The sequence below is a fragment of the Miniopterus natalensis genome, chromosome 3 (assembly GCF_054644295.1).
Source record: "Miniopterus natalensis isolate mMinNat1 chromosome 3, mMinNat1.hap1, whole genome shotgun sequence".
NCBI lineage: Eukaryota > Metazoa > Chordata > Mammalia > Chiroptera > Miniopteridae > Miniopterus > Miniopterus natalensis.
In genome coordinates, this window is record NC_142083.1 from 29,894,826 (window position 1) to 29,922,316 (window position 27,491).

A 27,491-nucleotide genomic window follows, 5' to 3' on the forward strand; every position below is an offset into this window, starting at 1 on the left:
TGGGTAACTTTTTCCTTTTGTCTCTGCCTGTAAATAATTCTACTAAATACATTAATAAGAGAAATAGCAGTTAAGTTACTAAGTACCTGGGTGAACTCACTTGATTCTCATAACAACCTTACCCCAGAGGGGTATTATCATCCGGGTTCCACCAAAAAGAAAACTGAGAGAGGAACACAGTGAACGAAACAGAAACAAGCTCAAATAGCTAGTGAATGGAGGGGCCAAGACTCAAACCCAGCAGTCTGGCTCCAGGGCCCACACCCTTATTTTTGACATTATATTGCCCACTCAGCAAACACACGAAATAATTTTATGTATTTCATTTTTATTTGATATAATGGCTAAGCGAGAGAAGACAGGACAAAACAGAAACAAAAAACAACCAACAAAGTGGAGGCAGAGACAGAAAGAGGGAAAGTAAAAAAGAAAAAATGACTGAGTCAAGTTCTTTAAGATGAACTGTTTCTCTACTAACTCTACCTCATTACTCTAAAACCTGTATCAAGGGAAACAGATCCTGCTCCGCCATTCCTTCTTTGGACAATTCTCAGGAAGCAGCAGTCTAGGCTACAGTGGAATTATAACAAGCAGGGAGCTTTCAAACTTCTACCACTTCATTTAAGGGGGAAGTACGAGAAGAGGCACGACAATAGTTGTCAAAACAAATGTAGATTCAGATGACCAGGAAAATGATACACTGGGGGTCGGGGGTCGACAAATCAAGACACTGGTATACTACTTCAGGGCTCCTGAAAAATTTGAAACTGAAAACAGAAGAAAGAAGTCACTGTCACTGGTGCATTAAAGTATGCTAATGAGTTCTTGGTTTTCCTAGAGGTAATACCAGGAATTTTACAACTTCGCAGAACCAGATAGAACAGGAAAAGGAAGTTATATTGATGACAGACACATTAATTTAATATGGGATTATCTCTTTTGTAGAAACAACACTGGGTGACCTTATAATAAACAAATGTCTGTTGAATAACAACTCTACTGATGGGGTCATATTAGGTGTTTAATATGAATGTGCAAAAAAATGTACCTCATCTCATAGAGCTTATATTTTAATTTTCTCTAGGACAGGGACTATCAAGTAGACCTTAATTAAGTATTCCACATTGGGAATTAATTTAAAAATCCTCAAAAACCCTTTGTGCTCACTCTTTCAGAGTAGTTCCACTTTGTTTTCTAATAATTTACATTTGTATTGTATGCTTCACTAGACTATGAGTCCTTTTAAAGCAAAACTGTATGACATACTACTGTACCTGTAGAGCCTACCACAATGATTGGCACACGGCAGACACTCAATCTTTGTTGAGTGAATAAATTAATCACTTCCAAATATGACTTCTCCTCTACGTTCCAGCGCCATTATCTCCATCTGCCTATTAGACACTTCATTTAATATAACCCAACTTTGTCATCAAACATATTTAAAACCAATTTCATCACTGTCTCTGACATATCTGCAAGCCTTTATGGAGTCCTCATTTCTGTCACGTGTCACTTTTTCTTGCATTATCTTAGATAAAGCCTAAGCTGCTTAATGATTCTCTCCAAACTGAGATATAATACAACCTCTTCAGATAACTTTTTTCTTTTCTTTACATTGCCAAAAAATGTTTATATCAAATCTTTGCAAACAAAAGTATGAACTGGACACCAAGTCCTATAAGACTAGGTTAACTTAAAACATTGGTGTTACTATAATTATTAAAAACTGCCATACAAAATTTCTCTCTATATTTTATTTTTAAGCATTATTTAAATCTTGGTGGTCTTTACTGGGGGTATTTTAAAGAAAAAGTATGTTCCCCAAAAAGGAGTTCATTGCACAATGAGCTTAGGTTTTCCAAGACCAGCAGATTCTACCTTTGTTCATATTTTGTATAGGGCTCACTCCACAATACTCCATGCCCTAACCTTCTCACTCTCAACTGGTAATAAAATTCAGGTGGAGGAGACAAAGAGGGAAAAGAGCAAATTATAGAACAGAAAGGAAAAGAACATAATTTGAGGGAGTTGTAACAAAACTGTTTGGTCTGAACATATGAAAAAAGCTGCCATATATTCAGTCAAAATGTCAGTAGGAAACAGTGAAAAAATCTAAAACTCAGCCTTTCTTCGTTATTGATGTCTCAGCTATTGACAGGTAAGGTATCGTTTTTAAAATACTTTCAGACCATAGTTCAGAAGGGAACAACAGGGAAATGGACTAAGCCTGGTGGTTCACAGACTACTACTTATTTCTCCCTGCTGCTAGCCCCAGTCTTTTAGTAATGGCACTTACCATCACAACTGGCCTCACTGGGATGTTCTCTTGTGAAGTGCCTGATGGGGGGTCATTCCACTCTGGAAATTTAATAACACCCTTTTGGTATGGGGGCCTCTTTGGATATGGTTTCAGGGGTGAGGAAGGAGGGAATCTAAAAACCAAGAAGAAAACCTCTATTATTATAGTCAGTGGAAGACACAGATATTTTAACAATATCACTTCTTGTATCCTTGAGAATTTATATAATGGCAAACTTCATATAATAAATGAGTTCATAGTTGATCAAATCATTATACATGGCTAATTATACCCAACAATATGATTAAAAAAAAAATATTCATCCATCATGCCCATCAAATACCATTTATGGAGAAAAATAGGAATCAAGCATGTGACACATTTTTAAATAAATAGAATTCATTTTCTTATCATTTGACTTTCATTAATATGTTCTTAATGTGATGCCCAAGTAAGCCATTCCTTTCACCTAGCTTGAAATCCTTACTGCCTCATAACTCCAGTTGAAATTTGTACATGGTAAGTATGCAAATAGAAATTATTGATAGATAAATCCTCAGCAATACTTGCTAAGGAAGCATATATTAGAACAAAAATCATTTGAGCCAGGCAGGTATGGCTCAGTTGGTTGAGTGTCACCCCGTGTACTAAGAGGTCACTGGTTCGATTCCCAGTCATGGCACATGCCCAGGTTGCGGGCTCCATCCCAGCAGGGGGCGTGCAGGAGGCAGATGATCCATGTTTCTTTCTCCCCTCCACTTCCTCTCTCTCTAAAAATCAATAAAAACATTTTCAAAAAAATCATTTGATCTAATATTCATTTTTATAACTACTTCTAATATAGATCAATCCTCCTTCCCTAGAATATCCAACACTTCACACTGAGATAGAAGCTTCGGTCTAGAAATCCATCTCAAAGGAAATAGAAAGCTGTCCAATGTCCCTATTCTGGCTTTCAGTAATCCTGTTTCTGTCCCTCCTAGGTATCAATAGCATCACTCCAGAACTAACCAAAGAAGCCTAAATGCAATCTAAATATCTTTAAACTAGTCTAGACCATACCTGATAAAGAACAGAAATGTAATTAATACATATTTTACTTAGAGGATCTTTTTCTATTAGCTTATTAAAAAATGATACACTATATTGCAATGTATTGCATTGCACTGATAAATCAATGCAAGAATTCTAGTTCTTAATGTTGACACAGAAGATATTCCTAAAACAAATGAGGAAATCATTTACAAATGTCTATAGTTTATAAGGAAACTTTTATCAAGGTAAATCAGGAGGATCACAAATAGAGTACTGTGGAGAAATGTTTCAAAAACAGTCACAATAGACTTGAAAAAAGATGACTGATGGAGAAAAGCTGAGTTTCATCTTCTCTCAAAAGAATATCCAATAACTGCATTTTATTTGAAAGGTCAATTCTGAGTTTGTATGAAAAAAATGAGGTCTTCAAATCATTAAATCAAGTTAAAGATAAATAAACTGAAAGATAGCTTAACTTTCTGGTATTAAGTTACTAAAGCAGTTATTTCCAAATGATTCCAAAATACAAATTAAATTGAACTCTAAAGCCAGTGAAAGTTACCCTGGTTCGTAAGTAGAGCATGGCTTATAGAAGTCCAATCCTGTCTCTTAGAAGCCAACAATCACTACAAAAGTCCCATTTCCAGCCAAAGTAAAGCATGTATACACACATACACACTCACACACACACACACTCTCACATTCACATACAATACCATATATAATTCCAGCAACAATGTAAGGACAATAGCTACCTTAAGGCCATCCTGCCACAAGAAGCACAACCCATGTAGAGATGCCCTAGAGCAGGGGTGGGGAAATCATTCGGTCTAGCCCTGCCAACGCAACCGCAACCGCAGGCTGGACTTGAAATTCAATAAAGCTAGGAGCTTTTTTCCTAGCTAATTTTTAAGCTGATAATTTTGTATGGCCCTCGATTGATGTTATAAATATCCAAATGGCCCTTGGCAGAAAAAAGTTCCCCATCCCTGCCCTAGAGGATGAAACCTCCTGTAGAAAGAGAGGGGCCAAAAGGCACAAAGGCATCACATTTGTGAGCAGAGAAAGAAGCCACCTTGGAAATGAATATTCTACAGACCAACATCTATGGGTAAAGGCCAAACTGCCAGATGAACCTAGCATAAATTGTTGACAAAAAACAAACACACAAAAAACCATGAACAAAATAAAACACTTTAAGCCACTAAAATAATATCACAGGAGACAGTATTTCACACTTGCCAGACTGGCAAGAATTTAAGCCAGTCAATATCAAATATTTTCTACTACTAGAATAAAAGTTAGCATATTCACTATGGAAAAGCTTGGCATTACAAAGTAAAGTTGAACATGCATATATCCTCTAAACTAATTCCACTCCAAGGTAACTCTGGGTATCCTAAAGGAACTTCCACGTGTACAAAAGGAAACATGTCCATAAATGTTCATGGGAGCATTGTTTATAACAGCAAAAAACTGAAAGAGGTTCAAATCACCATTAACAGAAGAACAGATAACTAGATTGTGGTATACTGATATAACAAAGCAGAATATAGATGAGAAAATCCCATCAACTATAATTAAATATATCAACATGGATGAATATCAAAAATCATGAGAAATAAAAGAACAAGTCATAAAAGGACACACACTCTTCGGTACATTTTATATAAAGTTCAAAACAGAAAAATACTTCAGAAACAAATCAATATATTGTTTAAGGATACAAGTGAAAGTGTTAAAACAGTAAAGAAAGTGAGGGCATAATTAAGACAAAAATCAGGATGTCGATGACCTCTGAGGAAAAGATTCAAATTGTGGGTAAACAAGTGTTCATTTTATTATTCTTATATAAATTGGTCAGCTACGGTTTATACATTCTTCTATGAATGATCTATTTTTCAATAAAATTGTCTGAGGGCATTTAAAAAGAACAGAGCTCCCTCTAGTGGACTAAATTTGTTTTTGCTTTATAAATTATAAATTTTATCCTAACATGATCATGGATTCCAGAATTTAAAGTCCCTTAAAAATGATCTAGTACAAACTCCACATTTGTACACTGAAGATAGAAAAGGTACTAACCACAGCTAGTCATCCTATAGAATAAGCCAGGTCTCTTACTGCTACCTCTGCTGCCAAATATTGGTTAAAAAAAAAAAAAAATTAGAAAATAATCTATATTAAACTATTATCCTTTGATGAATTTACTTGAAACAAATTAGAATTCATTACCTAATCAACTAGGGTATCTAAACCACAGGAAAAACATAGTTTATAATTTTAATAAATTTGACCCATAAGTGACAGAGAACACAATGACTTAAACTCTTTTCCATAATATATACTAAAATTATTCCTTTAGCATCAGCAGAAATTTGCAGCACCTACAGCTTTTGCCAGCCTGAGCCTGCCTCTTTGACTTCATAAGTAACCTAAAGCCTTTGTATAAAAAGCCAGCCGGGGTAGAGATTATTGTAGGAATTGACCTCTCTGAGACTGCCATTTCCCAGAAACCCATGGGTTCGGCAAACCCATAGCAATTTGCTGGGTTTCAATGTACTATGTACCCATTCAACATATTTTTCTAGTCCAGTAGTGCTATATAGTACTGTGTCATTTACATGCTGAAAAACTGCTAATGATTACATTTCACAATACGTAAAGTGTTCAAGGGAAGAATGAGAGATGAAGAGAAGTAATCAGTTGTCAAACTAAGAAAGCCTTGGAGCCCCAGTTCAGAAATGATTCCTTATTCCATGTGAATAAAATATGAGTAAAGGATCAAATGATAATTTTTAAGGAGGGGAGAGATGTGATCCAATCTGAAAGCCACTCCTACTTTAGATTAGCAGTAACTATTTAGAAAATAAATTACATTTGAAACAGAAACATTTATATATATTTTTCATATATAAACTACCTAGGACTTCTAAAAAGTGTACAAGATTTACAGGGAAAACTACTACCATTTACAAGAGCACCAAACACCATTAACTACTTAGATCTAAATCTAACAAAACTTGTGTACAGTCTGTGTACTGAAAACTACAAAACACTACTGAAAGATTAAAAACCTAAATAAACTGAGAGATATACCATGTCCAGGATTTGGAAGACTCAATTTTGTTAATTTGTCAAATCTCTGCAAACTGATCTACAGATTCCATACAATTTCACTCAATATCTCAGCAGAAATTCTTGTAGAAATAAGTTGATTGTAAAATTTATGTGAAAAGGCAAAAGAACTAGAATAGCCAAAACAATTTTAAAAAAGAACAAAGTTAGGGACACACTACCAAATTTCAAGATTTATTATAAACTTACTATAATCAAGACAGTGTTGTACTGGAGAAAAGCTAGAATATAGGATGGACTCTATATGGTGCTGTGTCCCATATACATAGGAATACATGGCCAAGAACCATGGGCTGGATGCAGGAATAGCCTTACTCACCCCTCCTCCCAGGACCCCATTCCCACAACTGGAGGTCCTGTCCCCTAAAGAGCGAGTACTCTTGCCAGGAAACATAGCAAGGCACTTTGGACTCCTTGTGGCAGGGAGCAACAGGCAAGACGAGGAATCACTAACACAGCAGCAGTAACTGATCCTCACCAGCAGAAAGAGGACAGGCTGCTCTGACCCCGTCAAGACAGGAACACTTGTGGCAGCTCTACTACCTTGTCCCACTGTAACTGTGAATGGGCGTGTACAGAAACATCAGCCTGAGAAGTGCATGGTTAGCAAGGGTTCCGACTCTCAGAAATGAACTTTTGGGTCACACTACCAGGTAAGCCAGCCAAAATCTGCCAAGGTGATAGGTGAGGGTGAGGAAATTTACAATGGAGAGTGGAGGAGGAGAGGATGAGCACCAGTTGTAGCTATGAGACCAGCTGCAGCAACAGGGACTATGTTCTTCTAGTAATTTCCGTCTCCTAGACTTCGCCTCAGGAAGAAAGGCCCATGAACGTGTGGAAAGCTGATCTGGAAAGCACAAGAAATGGAGGTGCACAGTCCATCTCTCCCTTCAAGAACCCAACAGACTCCAGTCTCTAGCTGCTGTACCTTTCATGCTTCTCCCAGGAAGCTTCCAGCACATGAATGAGCACAGTGAGGGCTCTGGAACCACATCAATCCTAACAGAAGACACAGGACTCCTCTAGCAGGCAACCTCTGCCCAAGGAATCCTCATCAGCCTGGTAAAGACTTTCTCAGAACTGCACCCTGTGGTCTGAGGCCCTTCCTACCCAATTCTTTCCCTCTCTGTTTCAGAGGTCAGACCTGTAGCACAATCTGAAGACTCACCCCAATTCCTGTTCCTTTCCCCTTTATTCTTTCCAGGTGCCCCAGAACCCTGGTATTAAATCACCTGCATTACCTATGTCCACCTTGGCATCTTCTTTTCTCAGAGGGCCTGAACAGAATCTTCTAGTAATTTGTACTCATTCATGTGTGATGACTTCACATCACTTCAAACAATGTAAGTGCCTTCTACATGTCAGATACCACTAGGTAGCGGAGGTATGAAAATTAATAGGAGTTACTGCCCTCAAGAAACAGTCTAGTGCAGGAGTAAGCAACCGTGGCCTGCAGGCCAAGTCCCACCACTTGCTTTAATAAGTGAAGTTTTACTGGAACACAGTCATGCCCAGTCCCTTACATTTGCTCTGTGGCTGCTTGCAATAGCACTCAGGCAGTTGTACTGAGGTCGTCTGACCCACAAACATTTACTACCTGGCCCTTTATGGAACAAGTTTGCTGAGCTCTCATCTAGTGAGACCAGAGGTACCCTCAAGACAGAAACGTAAGCATCCTTACTTTGTAGAGGAGGGCACAGAGGTTTAGAGTGTAAGCAATTTACCTAAGATGGCATGGGTAACAGTAACTCAGCTGGGATTTGAACCCAGGCCTGCCTCTCTCCAAACTCTGTGCTTGTCATAGCCCTTCCATTACTGAGCTTGTATTATACTTAACCACAGCTCACCTGACATGGGAAATGACTGAGCCACTTTTACTCAGGAATAAAGGTGGGGTGATTATTGCTTAACTCCTGCCCAGTAAAAAGGAAACTTCACTTACCAACCTTTGAACTTCTTTCTCAGTAAATACGAGGCATTGTGCTGGGTGTGGGGGACACAGATAAAAGCAAATTCTTTCACAACCTTTTCTACCAACACTCCTTGCATAATGACAGGCAACAAGTTCTTACATATTCCAACCTCACTCATGATGACATGATGATGGCTTTTATAAGCAAGTCCCCTAACCTTGACTGACCTCTCTCCATTCCTTGCCTGACAACCCCTATTGATGTATCAATACTCAACCTAAGTGTCACCTCTGAAGCAAAATATTCTCTGACTTACTCAAGCAGAGTTGATTCTCCAGTCCTCCAATGGCACGAAATGCAGCTCCTTAGAATAGCATTTGTGACAATGAATTCTGATTTATCTGTCTTCCTATCTAAACTTTAACTCTGAAGACAGGGCCACGCATCCAAAGTGTTCAGCAGTGAGGCTGGCATAAGTAGGCATCCATCAAGCTTGAGAAAGGAAAAGGAGGCAGGAAGGGGGGAGGATGGGAGAAGCAACACGTGAAGATCTAATTACCTGACCCCAAAAAACACCAAAAGCTTTAAGAAAAGGCCAGAACATAAGTATTAATTGAGCAACTGGTGAAATGCTGACTGGACATCAGTTGCATAAAAATGCTTAAATAGATACGCTTTCTGATACTCACATAAAACATTTGTCTGGCCTCTCCCACTTCTACTCTGCAAGCCTATAAACTCCTCAAATCCAGAGTGGTATACCCTCACCTTTAAAGGACTTTTATAAATCTGGTCTTATAACCTGCATCTCAAGGCAAGTTCCCACGCCTCTCAGAAAGTTATGGTTTAAGATTAACTGAGAAAAACTGACTGATACTGACAGGATCTTTATTACTTGGTTTCAAGATAAACAGTATTTGAGAAGTACTGTTCAATCCATCTTCTCTTCATCTAAAATGGGAGCATTCAGGGAGCCATGCTCCTTTGATTTTTCTGGCTTCCATTGCTCCATTCCCTATTAATGATAATAATCAGGCATCATGAATTCAGAGAAAAGAAACCCAGGTAAAGACTAAAGAAAGGCTTTTCAAAGGCAAGTTGGCAAAGACTGAGTGGATAAAACAAATAAATATAAAGGGAAGGGATCTAGAAACCTGACAGAGAACATAAAACACAGGAACATAAGACCACAATAAAGGGCCAGGAATAGAGAGATAAATCATGGGTTCAAAATTTTTACAAGCTAATCAAACTAACTACTTTTTGTGGGTCAGGACAATCTACTTTGATGCATTATTTAACACATCTGCATGTACTGTCATCTTTTAGATCCAAATATGGCAGTGGTAATGTAACCTCAGAATGGGTTGTACTTAAGTCCAATACAGGACTTTCAGCCCAGGGGCCAAGTGTAATCAGCCTACTACTTTCTCCCAGTGAACTGTACTCCTGTGTCTCAGGGACTATCAGGATCCTCAGCTGGAATATGTCCCCTGTCTCTAACTGCTACAGGCTGATCTGTTGCTTAGCTTTTGGGAAGTTCACATACACACAAAAATCCTGGCACTATTTCCCAGGCCCCAAAACTGCCTGTTTTGCTCCCTCTACAGGCACTGCTTGTTATATCAGTCTGAGTGAGTTCTTGGTGGCAGAAACAATTCTGGCTAATTTAATCAGAGAGAACCTGAAAACATCCAAATAAGTCACAAAATCAACAGGAGAGCTGAAGAATCAGGATTAGAAAAACACAAAAGCAGGGTTAAGGGGAGAAAGGAGGCCACAGCAGCACACATAGCAGGAACCACAAGGGACAGCCTAGTGTGAAAGTCACTGCTGGCACCATGGCCTCTACATGCCTCTGCCTCTATGCACTTCTGTCCTTGCTCCTGCAGGCCGCCACTGCTAGCACAAGGAATTCTAAGCTGTCCCTCCCTCTTTGCAACCCACACTCAAGATTCAGTCCTAGGTAGGAAGAAAACCAACTGCCAAAGGTAGGACACAGGCCTACACCTAACTGCTTGGGGCAGGAAGAGGGAGTATCTCACCTACCAAGGCTTCCACTGGTGGGAACAGGGCCCTGCCTCCCCCCATGGTTCCTACAAACAGGAATCCCACAAAATAGGAAAATTCAGAATGCCTGGAAACAATAATAATAATAATAATAATAATAATAATAATAATAATAATAATAAATGGTCAAATGTCTATCCTATTACTACTATTCAATTAACTCTAATCTACAGAACATAGACTTTATTTCTACTCGAAACACTAACCTTGACTGCCTTGTCTTTTTAAAATAAAAGTCTACTCGCAGCAGGTACTTAAGAAACTGTCAAATGTATCCCTATGACGTCCTGACCTAAAACTTCTTCTGCAGCCAGGCCAGGCTCCTCCTCCTTCTCCCAGTAAAGCTGACATGCATTTCTGAGAGCCTCAGTCTTGCCATTCTTGTTACCTGAAATATCATCTCCCTTCCTGTCCCTTATTATTCAGATCCTGCCCCATTCTCAGGACCCAAGTTGAAGTTTTCCACTTCCTCTTCCATAAGGTCTCAAAACACTCCAGTATACACTGAGTAGATCACCGACACAATTCCTGCACTAGCCAGACAGACAGACATAATCATGACACAGTCTGGTATAATGTAGGGAAATGGTGGGAAGTGTGGCAACTGGAATGGGTTTATCTTATCTAAAGACTTTCAGGTTCATAATTTTGTAAGACAATGTGTTAGAACCTAATAGCATTAGGTGCCTCTGGGTAAGAGAAGTGGGTGGCTGGGGAAGAGAGGTGGAAAGGAGACTTTTTATTATATATACTCTTTTTTACTTTGTAAATTTTGAACCACATGAAAGTATTACCTTCACAAAATGAAAAATAAAAATCAGATAGATAAAATTTTAATGACCAAAACACTACACCAGTTGAACAAAATAGATGTGCCATCCCAAGGACCACCAGTGTAGCACATCTAATTTAACGTTTGTTATGCGTTCATTTGGGTTAATTAATTAAATAGCCTTGGTTCTGCTACTTATCTTTTTCACATATTTGTAATCTATCACAAGAGACTGCAAAGTTAGGGAAGAAAAGAATCATGTTATATTTCTTTTTATCTCCTTCATTGCCTTGGATTGAGAAACACGTGATTATGTACTCAGTATTTGGAATCATAAAAAGTCTGGAATTTGAAAAGGCCTTAAAGATCTAGTTCATCCCTGTCATTTTATAGATGAAAAAACTGATGCCTAGGAAGGCTAAGGAACTTATCTAACTATTACAGGACAAGAACCTTGGATTTGGTGAAATGAGTGAAAACAAAAGAGTAACATCACAGCCCTGGCCAGGCAGCTCCGTTCCTTGGAGTGCAGTCCCATACACCAAAAGGTAGCAGATTTGATTCTCCGTCAGGGCACCAGCCTAGATTGCGGGTTCAGTCCCCAGTCAGGGCTCATACGGGTGGAAACCTCGAAGTTTCTCTCTCACATCAATGTTTCTCTCTCTTTCTTTCTTTCTTTCTTCCTTTCTTCCTTTCTTCCTTTCTTCCTTTCTTCCTTTCTTCCTTTCTTCCTTCCTTCCTTCCTTCCTTCCTTCCTTCCCTTCCCTTCCCTTCCCTTCCCTTCCCTTCCCTTCCCTTCCCTTCCCTTCCCTTCCCTTCCCTTCCCTTCCCTTCCCTTCCCTTCCCTTCCCTTTCTTTCTTTCTTTCTTTCTTTCTCTTTCTCTCTCTCTCCCTCTTCCTCTTCCTCTAAAATCAATACAACATATTCTTGGGTGAGGATAGAAAGAAAAATCACAGGCACAAATTCTGAGCGTTACTATTAAAGGATGTCCACTAGAGGGAGCCAAAAGTCCATTAGCTTGAAGGTGAGGTTCTTAAATCAGTTCCCCACAATCAGCAAACAGAACAGTTCCACTTCCCCTCCCCCCAAAAAACTCCCTCCTGCTCTGACTCTATAGGCACAGCCTCCTGCTCAACCCCCTACTCCCAACACACAGTACCATTCCATTGTACAGACATACAATGTTTACCCATTCATCCACTGAAGAACATTTAGGTTGTTTTCAGCTATTGGTGATTATTAAGAGAGCTGCCATAAATATTAATGTACCAGTTTTTGTGTGAACATAATTTCTCCTTTTTCTACGGTAAATGCCCAGGCGCAAGAATACTGAGTCACAGTGTAAGAATATGTTAAACTTTAAAAAAAACCTCCCAAACTGTTTTGTAAAGTGACTACGAATCTAGGCTTCCCACCAGCAATAAATGAGATTTCCAACTGCTCTGCATCCTCACTAGCTCTTGATACTGTATTTTTATTTTAGCCATTCCAATAGATATGTAGTAGTATCCTGTCATGGTTTTAATTTGCATTTCCCTAATACTAACTATGTAAAACATTTTTTCAAGTGTTTATTTGCTATCTAATTATCTTCGATGAAGTATCTGATCAAGTGTTCTGTTCATTTTTTAATTGGGTTGTTTTCTTACTGTTGAGTTTTATGATATATATATATGTGTGTGTGTGTGCGTGTGTGTACAGTGTCCAAAAAAATGTATACACACTTTAACAGCTTATAGCTCAATTGATGTTTCTTTCTTTTCAAATTTAACCCATTGGAATTAATAATTATTCAATGTGTATACATTTTGGGGGGACACCGTGTGTGTGTGTGTGTGTGTGTGTGTGTGTGTGTGTGTGTGTGTGTGTGTGTGTGTGTGTATTATTTCCCATTGATTTTAGAGAAAGAAATGAATGCAGAGGGAGAGAAAGAAACATTGATGAGGGAGAACCATCGATTGGCTGCCTCCTGCACACCTCCTATAGGGGATTGAGCCAGCGACCTCAGCACATGCCCTGACCGGGAATCAAACCAGTGACCTCTGGGTACATGGAACAACGCTCAACCAACTGAGCCACAGCAGCCAGGGCTAGTTCTTAATATTTTTGATACCAGTCCATTGTCATTTATGCATTTTGCAAATATTTTCTTCCCATCTGTGGCTTGTCTTCTCATCCTCTTAATAGTATCTTTCACAGAGCAAAAGTTTTTAATTTTGATGAAGTCCAATTTATCACGGGGTTTTTTTTCTTTCATAAATCACACTTTTGGTGTCATGTTTAAGAACATAAAAGACATAAAGATTTTCTTCTGTTTAATTAAAATTTTTGTAGTTTTACATTTAAATCTATGATTCACTTTGAATTTTTTGTATAAAGTGTGAGATTTAGGTTGAAGTTCATTTTCTTGTATATAGAAGATAGATATCCAATTGTTCCAACACCCTTTACTAAAAAGACTACTCTTTTTCCTTTAAATTTAAAAGAAATTTACACCTTTGTAAAAAATCAATTGGTCACATTTGTGTGTGTTTCTGGACTCTTCTGTTCCACTGATCTATGTCTATCCCTTCACCAACACCAGTCTTCATTATTGTGGCTTTATATTTAGTAAGTCTTAAAACTGGGTAGCATGATTCCTCCAGTTTTTTAAATTAAGAACTGTGAAAGTAACAGTATTCAATAAAGATGACAATATCTACATAAAGTTTTTTAGTTTCAAATTATAATCAGTAGTTTGGAAATAGGCCAGAAAAAAAAGCAAGTATGAGGGAAAGGACCAGAAAAGAGAAAAATAAAGTAGGAGGAAACAAAAGGAAAAAGAAGGGAGCACGACAGTGACACACATGAAGGGGTGGCAAGAGAAAAAGAGGAACAGAGAGAGGTAGGGGAATAAAAAGAAAATGGGTCCGCACACAGCAGCTCCAAACCGCTACAGCTGAGCCAGTGACGCCCCTCTGTAACCATGAACACCTTCTCAGTTAGCAGTACCCACCAGAGCCAGACCAGGAGTGAAAGCAGGTCAAGGGCTCCATCCTGCTGAAGACCTACACTAGGCCAAACACTTTCCTCATTAAATAGTCAGAACAAGCAATTACCATATTACACACTTCTATTTTTACATAACCCATTACGTTAGGTTTAAGTAATCTTATATAATTGTCTGTTCACATACATAAATGGGGAGATTCTATGATCAGTATGACATTTCTTTAACTAGAATATTCCTGGTATTTTATTTAGATGTTTCAAAGAGAAAAGTGCCTGGTTCTCTGAGGATGAAATACCCACCTTGCCCATCTCACAGGGTTGTCATGAAAATGAGATCACAGAAGGGAAACTGCTTCAAAAACTGAAATTTCTTATAAAAACACTGGCTCTCCTCATCAGAAGTCTAGAGCCACGAAGTTTTGTTAGACACAGATGACAGCATCTGACTCAACTCTGAGGAACCTTAGGTGAAATCTAAAATAGTCTTCACTAGAAGCAAATCCAGATGACGACTTGATATCATCAGTATTAGTAACAGGAAATAACTCTGGGCACTTCTCTGCAACATCTTTTCTGATTATTATGAACAATTATGCAACAAGTCTGACACATCATAGGTGCTCTAGATTTTAGTTCCTTTCCTCCCAGCAAGAACTCTCAGCTGTGCCTGCCACCCTTCTTGATACAAAGTATAAAGGTTCCTCTACCAGAAAGCCTGATATTTAGAGGCATGTTTTAGAATTTCTTCACCTTACTGACTCTCCACCTACTCTCAGATCTAATCTGCCTCTAGCTCCTAATCTCCCTTGTCTGCTTTCACTATAAGTCGGCTGTAGTGCTATTCAACTACGAGCAGCACTAGAAATAAAGCACGTAGGGCAGCCTGTGCTCTTGCCTGGAGCACTGGCATGTAATGGTGACGATCCAGAGCACTAGTCCAGAAGCTGTGTGTGCAACAGCTGCCTTCACATTCATTAGCTTACTCTCCGTTCAAGGCATATGCTCCTAGGCAAGCGATCTACATGTCTACATAGATTTACCCCAGATTAACCTGAGAACATCAAACATCTGGGGTTAACTTATAGAATTTCCACTCAGGAAAAAGGAAGACTGAGTTTTCAGATGGTAAATAATGAAAGAAAATACTGCTCCCTTATGACTCAAGTATTCCGTAAGAAAAACTGGGGGTAGGGGAAGGGGATCATTATTTCATGGACGAATTTAATCTGTGTGCACTGTTTTTTAAAGGGGAAACATGAGGAAGCTTTCATATTGCGGGAACATGCTCTACAATCAGTGCTGGGTGGTCAGCTCCTAGAGCATGACCCTATTTTACAGTTCTGATGACTCACTCTCAGAGCCTCATGGGCCTAATGAGAGGTACCCAATTTAAGGTGACAAAAGAACAGATTAGAAGTTGCTCATCCAGAGAATCTTTTAGCAGTGTGCTGGCTAAATCTTGATGGGGTACAAGCAATTAGTTTCCCAAGAGAAATAATTACTGAAGAATCCCCAATGAAGTGCGGCATGTGGAACCAGGGCTGGAGTTTCTACTGCCTGATGCTAATAAGTACTATGGTCACAGAATAGGCTAACATCATGCACGATCCTAATTAAAAGTTGGACCATCAGATCAAAAATAACTGCCAAATGGAGACACAACTAATAGACCAGATGACAACTTGATATCTAGAAGCTGAAGATTGCTGATGAAACTCTGTGAGGAAATTAGATTCTAAACATACAGCAACATCTGGTCTTGGCCTTGGCACCCTCTCCTTGCTCTGCAGCCTTTCTCAGCAGCTAGTCTTGAAGAAGCCAAAGAAATGGTTCAAGTTGGAAAAACTCAGGTTTTTTCTACTCAAAGCCAGGTATCCCAGCGGCCCCCAAACGCCCTCACTAAATATGTTCTAAGAGGATTCCTTATTTTTCTGGGGGCAAGCTGCCCTACCCTACCTGCTCTATGTCCAGTGCTGCTCAAAGTTGACTAGCACTACAGCAAAATTACAATGAAAGCAGACAAGGGAGATTAGGAGCTAGAGGCAGATTATGTTTGCAAACAGATGGAAAACCAATTCCTTATTTTTCTAGAGTAAAATAAAGCAAATGCTAAGAATCCATATTCTCCTTTTTCTAAATCCCTCTCAGTTTCTTAGCACGTTGGTAGGCCTCTCTGTGGATAACTCAACAATTCCTTTCTTCTGGACTCATGTAGCTTCATTCCTCTTTCTTCTCCCACTCCCTGAATCTGAGGTAGGTCCCTTCCACCTCCAGCAATAACAGCCCAGCAAGCAGTGGGCATGGAAGTACAAGCAAAGAGATGTCCATTTCTCTCAGATTACCTGGTGGTAAGTGTCCGATCATAACAAAGCACTGAAACATGAGCAAAAATGTTTGAGGAAAAGCAAACATGCATTGCCAGGGTTAATCTGAGACATCAGGGAAATCTAGTACAATTCTTCAGATAAGCCCTAAGCTCTGCTTAATGATCAGCCCCATTCTGTCACTAGCCCCCTTAAATATGCACCTTCTCATTGCGCACAAAGGCCACCCAGAGCTACTATTTAACCCTTTTCAGATTCTCCAGGACAAGTACTAAGCTATGGTAGCCATCTTCCCAGGTGTGCAAAAGGCATGAAAAGATTTCCTTACTGAAAGGTCACTGCAACAAAAGGCTGCTGTGGGATGCTCTATGGAGTCAAGAAACATTACATTCGGTTTATTTTAACAACACATTCAGTTCTCCACTCAACAGATCAAAGGGGAAGCATCCCTCCAAGGGACAAGGTAAATTCTTTCACATAAGGAAGTTTCAACAGACTGACAGATCCATTCGTCTTCCCCATACTCCTCCCCTTCAGAGTTCACTGGATGCTGTTACCTGTACAAGTGACCGTTGTCTTCAAAATCTTCCTGACCCCATTTTCCCTTGATGTCTTCAATAACATGATTCTTCAGGAACTTTCTTAGCAACTGCACCGTTTGTTTGCGGGTCACTTCAGGGCCAAAGTTCTGACTGCACCTCAGCAGCTCATGTAGCCAATCCACAGCTTCGGCAGCTGTGAAGCAATGCTCATAACTTTTGAAACGACAGCGATGCTTCCGTAATGGCATCCTAGCACGAAAAAGCTCGACTGTTTCATTCCACTTGGAGAAAAAAGAGAGAAAGGCATTGAATAATCAGTTAATTTTTTAATGGTTATTGCATCCAAAATACTTAAGACAAATACAATTTTTCCATTTAGAAGGCTGCCTTAATACTAGACAGAGCTTTGAAATTTATGTATTTACAGGCTTCACACTGTAAAGAAAAAGTAATTTTTAAAAATGAATATATTCATTCAATAAATATTTACTGGAAATATTGTCATTAAGTTGTCCTATTATGTGAACTTAATGAATTTTTACATTAATGAGAAACATATGATAAAAATAATAGTAAACAGAGCCCAATGTGCTTAATTCACTTCTTGGAGCCCTATGTTTAATGTGACTTCACCTCACTCAGCAATTATTTACTGTTCATTTCATGAAAGGTATTATATGGGGAAAGGAAAAAAGAGACATAGTGCCTGATGTCAAAATGTGTTCTAAAATTCTGCAGAATGTTTTCCTATTTAAAAGTAAATCTAGGTAGTAAGGGGTAAAGGGGGCCAAATACATGGTGAAGGAAGATGATTCGACTTTGGGTGGTGGGCACACAATGCACATACAGATCATGTCTCACAGAAATACACACTGGAAACCTATATGATCTTATTAACCAATTTCACCCCAATAGATTTAATTTTTTAAAAAAGAAAAGACAAAAAATAAATCTAGACATCCACACCTTCATCAACCCTCCCTAGAATAAATGAAATGTTTACTGATGTGTTCTTCCTACATAATTACTCCAATATCTTTTAGGATCCTAGGTTTTCCACCTATCCCCCCCAAAAGTCCTGAAAACTCAGTCTTATTCCCATACCCATTCTCTCTCCTCGTACTCTTCTCTCTCAAGCATGTTACGTCACAAGCTGTGAATTTTATTTTTCATCTCCCTTCCTACTGAAATCAGATTTTCTGATTTCACCTTTTTCTCTCAGCTAGTTTTTATCTCATCATGTTCTGATCTCAGTATATTCTTTTTATTTTGCCCAACAATAGTTCCTTGTTTTCTCTTCTGATCAGGACTTTACTTCAGGTTTCTCTTCATACACTCTACTGCCCAAGCATCTCGGCAACTATTGTCCCTTTTCTCTTCTCTCTTTGATGGCTTTCTTAGCCACAGTAATAATTCCTGAGTATACATCAGGTACTTGGGGGGCTAAAGTAGGCAGGGGCTGTGCAAGCATGTGTTGGGGAAGGTCATCAAGAAGACATGAGCACCTGTTGGACCCATGAGCTGGACCCATGAGCTGGACCTGAGCAACTGGAGGCTCCCCCATCCTCCCCTGAGCTTGGAATACACGCTATTTGCCTTTCCTGCTCCCAGAAGGTGCTCCAAGGACACAAGCTTGACATAGGAACGTGGTGATAAGACTATGTGGACTGGGTACATGACTAAACCCAGTTAGTGCCTCAATATAAACTTTTAAGATTTGGCAGGTAGATGCGGAAAACGACTCATCTTGTGGCTGCCCAAGACAATCCTATGTGAGTTTCCTTGCTTATCAGCCCTGCCACTGACAAATCTTGAGTGGTCTGCCGTTTTCTTTGGACTCTCCCTGCCCTCTGTGGATGGAGGATAGTTTCATATTTCACCTGAGAAGCTCCCAAAGAGGTTGCAACCCAACAGCAAGCACCTTGGACATGTAGCACAGAGTACAACACACAGTAGGTATCCAATAAGCAAATGCTTAATTGGTCTCGTGTTTTCTGCTTTTTTAAAACCACCTTCTAACTTCATGCCATTTAATTCCACTCTGACTCCCAAACATGTCTTCCGCCTGGCCAAATTCAAACATCATTTTGTCTTATGCATATTAATCCTCTTACTATATTTGACACTGTTACAGGCAATGCTCTAAATTAAGTTGGTGCAGATTTAAAAGGCCTATAAAATCTCTTTAAAACACATACAGAAACAAGGCAAGCCACAGAGTAGGGTAACAAATAACCAGGATTTCCAAAACAAAACAAAGAATTCAAATCAACAAAAAAAAGACAGACACTCCAACAGAAAAATGGAAAAAGACTTAAGCAGGTACTTCACATAAAAGGATCTCCAAATTTACCACGGCATATGCAAAGATGTTCAGTCTTATTATCAGCGAAATGAAAAAGAAATCCACAGTGCAATATCACTGTAACCAATACAAAATGGCTACAATGAAAAAGACAGGCAACATTAAGTGCTGGTAAGAATGTGGAGTAACTGGAAATCTCATATATTGCTGGAGAAAATATAAATCTGTACAATCACTTTGGAAAACAGGTTGGCAGTATCTATAGCACACCTTATAGCACAGCAATTCCATTCCTAAGTATATATCCAACAGAAATGCATATGTATGTTCACCAAAAAACACACTGTTCATAGTAGCAATATTAATAGGCAAAAACAATCCAAATGTACATCACCCTAAGAACAGAAAAATAATGATTTATCTGTGCAATGGAGTGCTAGTACAGCAATGAAAATAAATGAACTATTGCTACATGCAACGATACAGATGAGTAACACAGATAAAAAATGTAATACTGGTATAAGAAGACCAGATATGAAAAGTAAATACTATATGAAGTAAATACTACATAAAGTTAAAAAGCAGGCAAAATTAATATGGATTATTAGAAATCATAATAACAGTGGCTAATTTGTATGGAGGTGGAGAACAGGAGGGGGCAGGCAGGCCTCTGGAATGCTGATAGTGCTACATTTCTTGATCTGGGTATTGTTACATGGGATACTCAATTTGTGAAAATTCACTGAGTTGTACACTTGAAATTTTTATGCTTAAAAACCAAAACACACACACACACATATATATATGCACACAAATACATATATATTAAAATCCTCTTTAAGAGCAATCCACAATTTTAGATTACCAACCTGAAAGTTGGTAAATATGAACTGGCTGGCTGTGGTGGTAGACTGAATGCAGGAGAGAAAGAGGAGGGAGGGTGGAGCGGAAACCATGTGAGTTCATGAAAGAGAGACTGGACATAAGCAGAGGAACAGCAAAGCAAACTGTCTACAACTACATAAAGAATAGTGGAAAAAGAGCCCATGAAGAGTCTGTGGACATTGATATAACTTTATCTGCCTATCTACCTCACCAGGTTATTGTGAAGTCAAATGAAATCATCACCATGAAAGCACTTTGTAAAAGATAAAGCATTCCTCAAACATAAGGATAATATATAAAATTTCCAGGATAACCTCTTAAAACAAATTAGGGGGTTCAATCTATTGTAGAGCTGAAAGAAACTCTGGGACAAAATCAAGACCCAAAGAGGACTCAGAAATTGGTACATGTCACTCAAGGTACTTCGTCTCAGAATAACATCTGGAATCCTATGGTCTCCTCCTCAAGTGATCATTTCATTATGCCAACTACCTATGAATGTTAACATAACTTTAAACAATTTCCATGTATTTTTAACAATTTCTTTTAATCCTCTGCTGACACCTAGCTTTCATTTAGGTGCTCATCAAGTATGTTGGGAGGTAGAGAGGGAAGGCTGATAAAAAAGATTTTCATTTATTTTATGTTAATTGAATTATCATAATCTTATCAACTAGGCTTAGTGCATAGTATTTTGTGTATTATATAACATAATAAAGACATGGCTCTCTGGAACCCAATATTTTGAAATATAAATAAATTTCAATAAATAAAATGTATTAAATAAATGAATAAAGTTTATTAATTTAATCAGGCTGGTTAGCAGTTCCTCTACTTGTTACTTTAATTACAGAATGCATATTTTAACAAATGCAAAAATATATACAAGAGTCTGCCCTCTCTCTCCAAGTCTACATACCTATTAAACATGTATACACATATATAGAATTTCCCCCATTGTTTGTATGTGTTGTTTATTATTGTTGTTTGCTTCCTTTTTAAAGAAACAAGATCAATCATACTGCACACATTATCCTACAGTCTGCTTCTGTATTGAACATACCATGGATATCTTTCTATCTATGTCAATACCTGCACACCCATTCTTATGAATACAAGTTTCATAATTCATTTGATTATTTTCTAACTCACGGGCATGCAGCTATTTCCAGTTTGTGTTAAAAGTATGGTCTTGTTTATACAACCTAAAGTATCATGCTGTTATTTATTTACTTTTGATAGGACAGATTTCTAGAGTATCAGCATGTTTAAATCAGTTGTAGCAATTCACACTCCTACCAGCAATGTATGAGCCTACTGCCTCATCTTCGGCCATACCTAGGTGTTATCATTCCCTTCACTTCTGTCAACCACATACAAGCAATGCTACCTCCAGGTAGTGGTTGCATTTTCCTATCTTCATCTTTAGTCATTTTTATTTCATCATCTGAGACTTGCCATTTTTTCTATTGGGTTGTTTCTCTTTTTAATCAACTTTAAGAATTTAAATCTAAGTGCATATAAATCAGGAAAGTTAGTCTATTTTGATTAGTTCAGTATCCCCACCACCAAGGATAGTGTCTGGCATATAGTACGATGTTCAATAGATATATATTAAATGAAGAAATATGGACTATTAATTCTCCTTTAAATATTTTAGAAGTGTTTTTTCTCCTGGCTTTTCAATTTATTTATGTGGTTCTCTTGCTTTAGGAAGGTTTTGTTCTAAATGATGATGCTGTTTTAAAGAAACAAATATAATTTTTTTCTTTATGGCTTCAGGGTTTACGCTCTTAATTAAGAAAGTTTCCCCATCCTGAGGCACTAAAAATATTTACCAAAATTTTATTTTAATATCATAGAGGGATTTTATTTTAATATTTGAAACTTCGACTGAAATTTTTTATGGTGGGAGTTAAGAGAGCGCTAACTTTATTTTCTTCCAAATGGAGAGCCAATAATGCCATCCTTTTCTCACTGAATTGCAACAGTAAGTTACCTTACACATTACCTTTCTTGATTCTAAACTCTCTTTTCTATCCCAATGAGATACTTGTCTGTTCCTGTGCAATACTATACCCTTGTGATTACAGTCAATTAATACTAAGTTTAAATCTCTGGTAGGTCAAGGTGCCTACAGTCTTTAAAAATTGTTTTGAATTCTTGAACTTTTACTCTTGTGTATGAGCTTTCAACTCAATGCAGATCCCATTCAAAAGAAAATGTATCTATTGGGATTCTGATTGGGTTTTTAGCTGTTCTTTCAGCTGGTTTTCTTTTCACACTAAAAATTTTATAAGACATCCTTATCAAAGGTTCATATCTCTTATTAAATAGGGAATTGCCCGGCCGGGCATGGCTCAGGGGTTGAGCGTCGACCTAGGATCCAGGCGATCGGGGTTCAATTCTCGGTCAGGGCACATGCCCGGGTTGTGGGCTCGATCAATGACTCTCTCATCATTGATGTTTCTGTCTCTCTCTTTCTCCCTCTCCTTTCCTCTGTCTGAAATCAATAAAGATATATTTTAAAAAAATAGGGAATTTATAAAAGACTTTTGAATTTCTTTATTTTGATTTTTAATGGCATTTATCATCACAGCTAACATTTACTCAATCCAGTGTTTCAACAAAAATTTCAAAACCTTTTGGTTTCTGCATCTACTTATTTCCAAATATAATTAAGTGGTTATTTGGCTACTCTGCCAAGAAAGAAAAATAATTAAGTTACCTTTAATTCAACATTCTCACTTACATTTAGGAAGAAAATATCCTATCCCAATAAAGAACAAGATAGAGTTTGAGAATGTGACTTTCTTCCATCACATATTACATTTGAAGAGATACTCTTTATAGCAAAGGGGACAAACAGATTTGTTTTATGATTAAAAATCTATTTTTGTTTCACTTATTTATTTCAGTCTCCTAATTTAAGAGAGAAAGAATCATAGGGCACAAATGTTTTTGCTTAACATCATGGCCTAAACTACAAAATACAACAGTATTGAAATGTGCTTCCTGTTCTTTCTTCCAGAATATTTATTCCATTTCCTTCCTTCTTAGCACCAAAATACTATGATAGTGGTGCTATAATAATATAGGCCCTGGGCAGGGAATTTGAAGACAACAAAATTCTAGATTTAGTTGTACTTGCCACATACTAGCAGTGTGAACTTGATCAAGTCAGTGAACTAGTCAAGTTAGATTGTCAAAACCAGACAATCTGTGAAGTATATTCTAGCTCTCAGATTCAATGATGGCTGTAAGTCTTTTCAAGTTTACCAGTTGCACCAGATGATATAAATAACTCAGAATTAAGTTCAAAGAAAGGATCAGTATATTTAAGTAATTTTCTTTCTCCTCATTATTTCTTTTAAAATAATTAACTATTTACATGTGGGTACAAAAATGAAAGCTATTTCAGTCATGATGAATAAGTTGCTAACTGGCATCCACATTCATCATGAACTGACTCATCAGTCTGTCATTTGATTTTTGGCATAAAAATTTACCTAGTCCATAAAATGTTATTTTCAGATAAGGCTTTGATGCTTTAGAAAACGGAGCTGTAGGCCGGCCAGGGGTGGCTCAGCCGTTGAGCATCTGCCTAGGATACAGGAGATCGAGGGTCAATTCCCAGTCAGGGCACATGCCCAGGGTTATGGGCTCGATCCCCAGTTGGGGGCATGCAGGAAGCAGATGATCAATGACTCTCTCATCATTGATGTTTCTGTCTCTCTCTCCGTCTCCCTTCCTCTCTCTGAAATCAATAAAAATATATTTTAAAACAAGAAAATGGAGCTGTATATGGTTTGTGAAAATCTAGTGAGTCACAAAAGCAACAAGTAAAGGCCTGCTCTTTGCATGCCAATATATTTTCCAAAGCTTTTCCTGAAGATTAGGTTGAGGGTGATGTTGAGAGAAGGGGTAAATGGTAAGCTGCTTTATGATTTACCTGGTAAAAGCTTTAAGGCACAATTGAATTTTGCTCAAGGAAACATTTATAAATTTCACAATGGGAGGAAAACACCTGTAATGAAAGTGGTATCAATGACAAATCAAAAATTCTTACTTAAAAAAAACAACTGGCTATTGTTTCTGTGCTTTCAAAATCTTAGTTTAAGATCAAGTTTCTCAAATAGAATAAAGTTTAGAACTAGATTGACTACCTGGGAAATTCTGGTGAAATTGAGGTACTTTCATTAATTATTATCATAATTTAATTTTCTGCTTAACTTTATCAGTGTTGGCTAAACTAGGCTTGAATATCACTTCTTGGGGACTGAAGACTTCTGGAGAGTAGAAAGCACTTTTCTTTATAAATTCCTTTGATAATATATACTTTTAATAAGGGAAAGTTTAGTTAGAAAGTTACAGAAATAGAAGGGTCCTTGAGCTTAGGAGAAAGAGGGAGAGATACATGCTTTGAGGAAAGGAGGAGAGGTCCAGGCATGACCTGGGGAAGAGAGATCATGCCCTGGGGAAAGGCACATGGGCAGCTCCTCACATGACAATATTGTAATGTGACTCAGGATCAAGCACTGTCCAATACACAGGCACTCTGCATCTATGAAAAGTGGTACTTCATACATTTCTGTGAATATGAGATTAAAAAACAGTTCCAATTATGATGTGATTTTTTTTTTTTTCAGCAGAAAGAATGAGAAACAGTTGTGCCAATATTCAAAGCCTCTCCGTTTCTCTTGCATAAGTGATGTGAACATATCGGGGGAGATGGGAGGATGTGTTATTTTCCTTCCTCAAAGAGAATAAAGTTTTTGAAAGACCCTGATAAAGCACAATCTCTAGTTCATCCCTGACATTGAACCTACCAGATGGTTTCAAATACTAGGGACAATTGTGAAGCAGAAGCAGATATAAAAACGTTATTTTTAAAACACCTTATTTGTTCCCTAAAAAGAACATCTAAAGAGGCTAGCAGAAAAGAAAATCAACATCTGTAGAGGCTAGCTGAAAGGAAAACTTAAATTTGTATTTATTGATTGATTTATTTATTTTTTTTAATGAATCACTCTGGGTGTCTGTATCAGATTGTTTGCAAAGATGAATGCAATCATCCCCCCATCCTGTTCACAGGTACCTCTGTGATGTGACTGCAATTCTGTCCACAAAGAAGTGGAACTGACTAGGGAATATACTCAGTAATACTGTAATAGATAGGTATGGTGTCAGGTGGGTACTAGGCTTTTGGGAGAGGGATCACCTCATAAGTTATATGTGTCTAACCACTATGCTGTACACCTGAAATATTGAACGTCAACTATAACTGGAAAAAAAAAATTTAACAAAAAAGAAAAGTGGAACTGAATTTCTACAATCTGGATGTAGCTGTTTGATGTGCTCTGACCAATGAGATCTAAACAAAAAGTTTCAAGCAAAAACCTTCTTTTGGTTATGATGGAACCACTATCCCCTATGTGAAGATTCTTGGTCCCGCTAACAGCCAAAACCAAGTCAAGGGGCCATCTTAGACCATCCTGTCCTAGTCACACCACCAGATGATCATGACACATGAATGGCCCCAACAGAAGAACCACTGACAAGCCCAGGCCAGACTGCTGACCCACAAAATTGTGGGCGAGTAAACGGTTAAGTCAAATGAAACAATGCTAGACTCTTCAAGTTCCCTGAAATCATAATTATAATTTCATGAGTATGTGGCATGTGCACTATTCTGTAAGAAGGAGATAATCTTTATAAGATTCTCAAAGAGGTCTATGAGCCAAATAAAAAATTAAACAACCATCTGCCCCAACCGCGGTTTCTCCTAGGAGCTGTCTTTCTAAGCTCTGGCTTGAGCCCACCAGTCATCTGACACTGGCTCTGGAAAGAAAAGGAAACCCTAATCATATCTCCCACTGTCCCACTGTCCTCATCTCTTCCACATTAAGGAGTCTAGTTGATTGAGAGTTTGGAACTTAACTCCCCTCTTTTCCTGGATATACATTAGGGTGCGCAGAACAATTCCCAAGTTAAGATGTGACCAGAAGCTGTGGCAGACCGAGAGATCCCTTCCTCCCAAATTACCATTACTTTCATAGAAAGCTAAAGACCTGCCATGGACATACCAAATTGACATCACGTCTCGCTTTGCGGTAATCCTTTGAAACAGAAATCACTACAATTACTTGCTCCAGGTCATAAACAAGTCAAGTAAGTACTTGACTGGAATGCCCCTCAGAACTCTGAATACCAAAGCTCTTCCCCCAGCAGAAAAGGCCCGGATCACCACGGTCTGCAAAGGCTCTTTCGGGCAACCAGGCCCCCCCTCATCTGAGTCGGTGATGCCAAAACAACAGAAACGCCAACCGGAAATACGGCCGGGACGATCCACCTCAGTTTTGGGCACCGTTACAAAGAACCTCAAGTGTCACCACAAGTGACACGCCCTGCCCCGACTGCAGGAGGGGGTGGCCCTGAGGTTATGAACTGGGTTCTCCTGCGCTGGCAGCAGTCGCAGGGTTACTCAGGACAAAGAGGCTCGAGGGAAAGGGGTCACCTGGTCCTCCCCGCTTTCAAATTGGGAGGCGCCGCTGATTGCCGAGAACACCGCCAAGGTCTCGGAACAAAGCTGCGCCCCTGACGGCCTGGGCGCTGGGCCCCGTTTTCCTTTTTTTTAACAACGTCCCGAAAACGGCGGCGACGACCTAAAGCCGGGCCGGGCCGGGCCTGACCTGCCGAAGCGAGGAGTGACCGGTCCGCGGTAAGGGCGGGGGATGGCGGGGCTGGAGGCATTGCCCACGCCCTCTCTCGCTCCCGCTCATGCTCCCGCTCCCGCTCCCGCTCACTCACCAGCCTGGTGGCCCGGTACGGCCCGGGCCCCACGATGCGGTGCTCCATGGCCCCCACACAGAGGCGGCGGCGGCGGCGACAGCGCTAATCTCCGCGAACCCTCGGAGCCCCGTTTGAATTGCGAGCCTGCGCGCAGCGGGCGCTGATTGGGCGTCGCGGCGGCACGTGACGGGAACTGCTGGGCGGGGCCGCCGGGACTCACAGCTTGGGGGCGGGGCCGCCGGGACGCACAGCTTGGGGGCGGGGCCGGTGTTTCCCTGGAGTCCTGCGGGGGGCAGAGCTGCGGGCGCGCTCGCAGCCAGGAGCAGGTCGGTTCCCGGCTCTTGCCGCACCTCGCGCACTCTCCAGGGGGGGTGCGGACTGACCATACTGGGGTGTCTCTGCCACGCCTTGGGGAGAAGGT

The 27,491-nt window shown here is 39.2% G+C and overlaps 1 protein-coding gene across 1 annotated transcript in view; it reads right to left on the bottom strand.

The window, feature by feature from the left end:
- The window catches only part of DEPDC1B (DEP domain containing 1B), a 54,622-nt gene extending 27,478 nt beyond the window's left edge, over window positions 1–27,144 (bottom strand). Inside the window, exons 1-3 of the mRNA XM_016198737.2 lie at window positions 27,089–27,144; window positions 17,104–17,369; window positions 2,300–2,435 (exon numbers count right to left, since the gene is read on the bottom strand). Of these exons, the coding sequence (XP_016054223.1) occupies window positions 2,300–2,435; window positions 17,104–17,369; window positions 27,089–27,136 (450 nt within the window). The 5' untranslated portion in view covers window positions 27,137–27,144. The remainder of the gene's footprint in view (window positions 1–2,299; window positions 2,436–17,103; window positions 17,370–27,088) is intronic.
- Window positions 27,145–27,491: the final 347 nt, after the last annotated feature.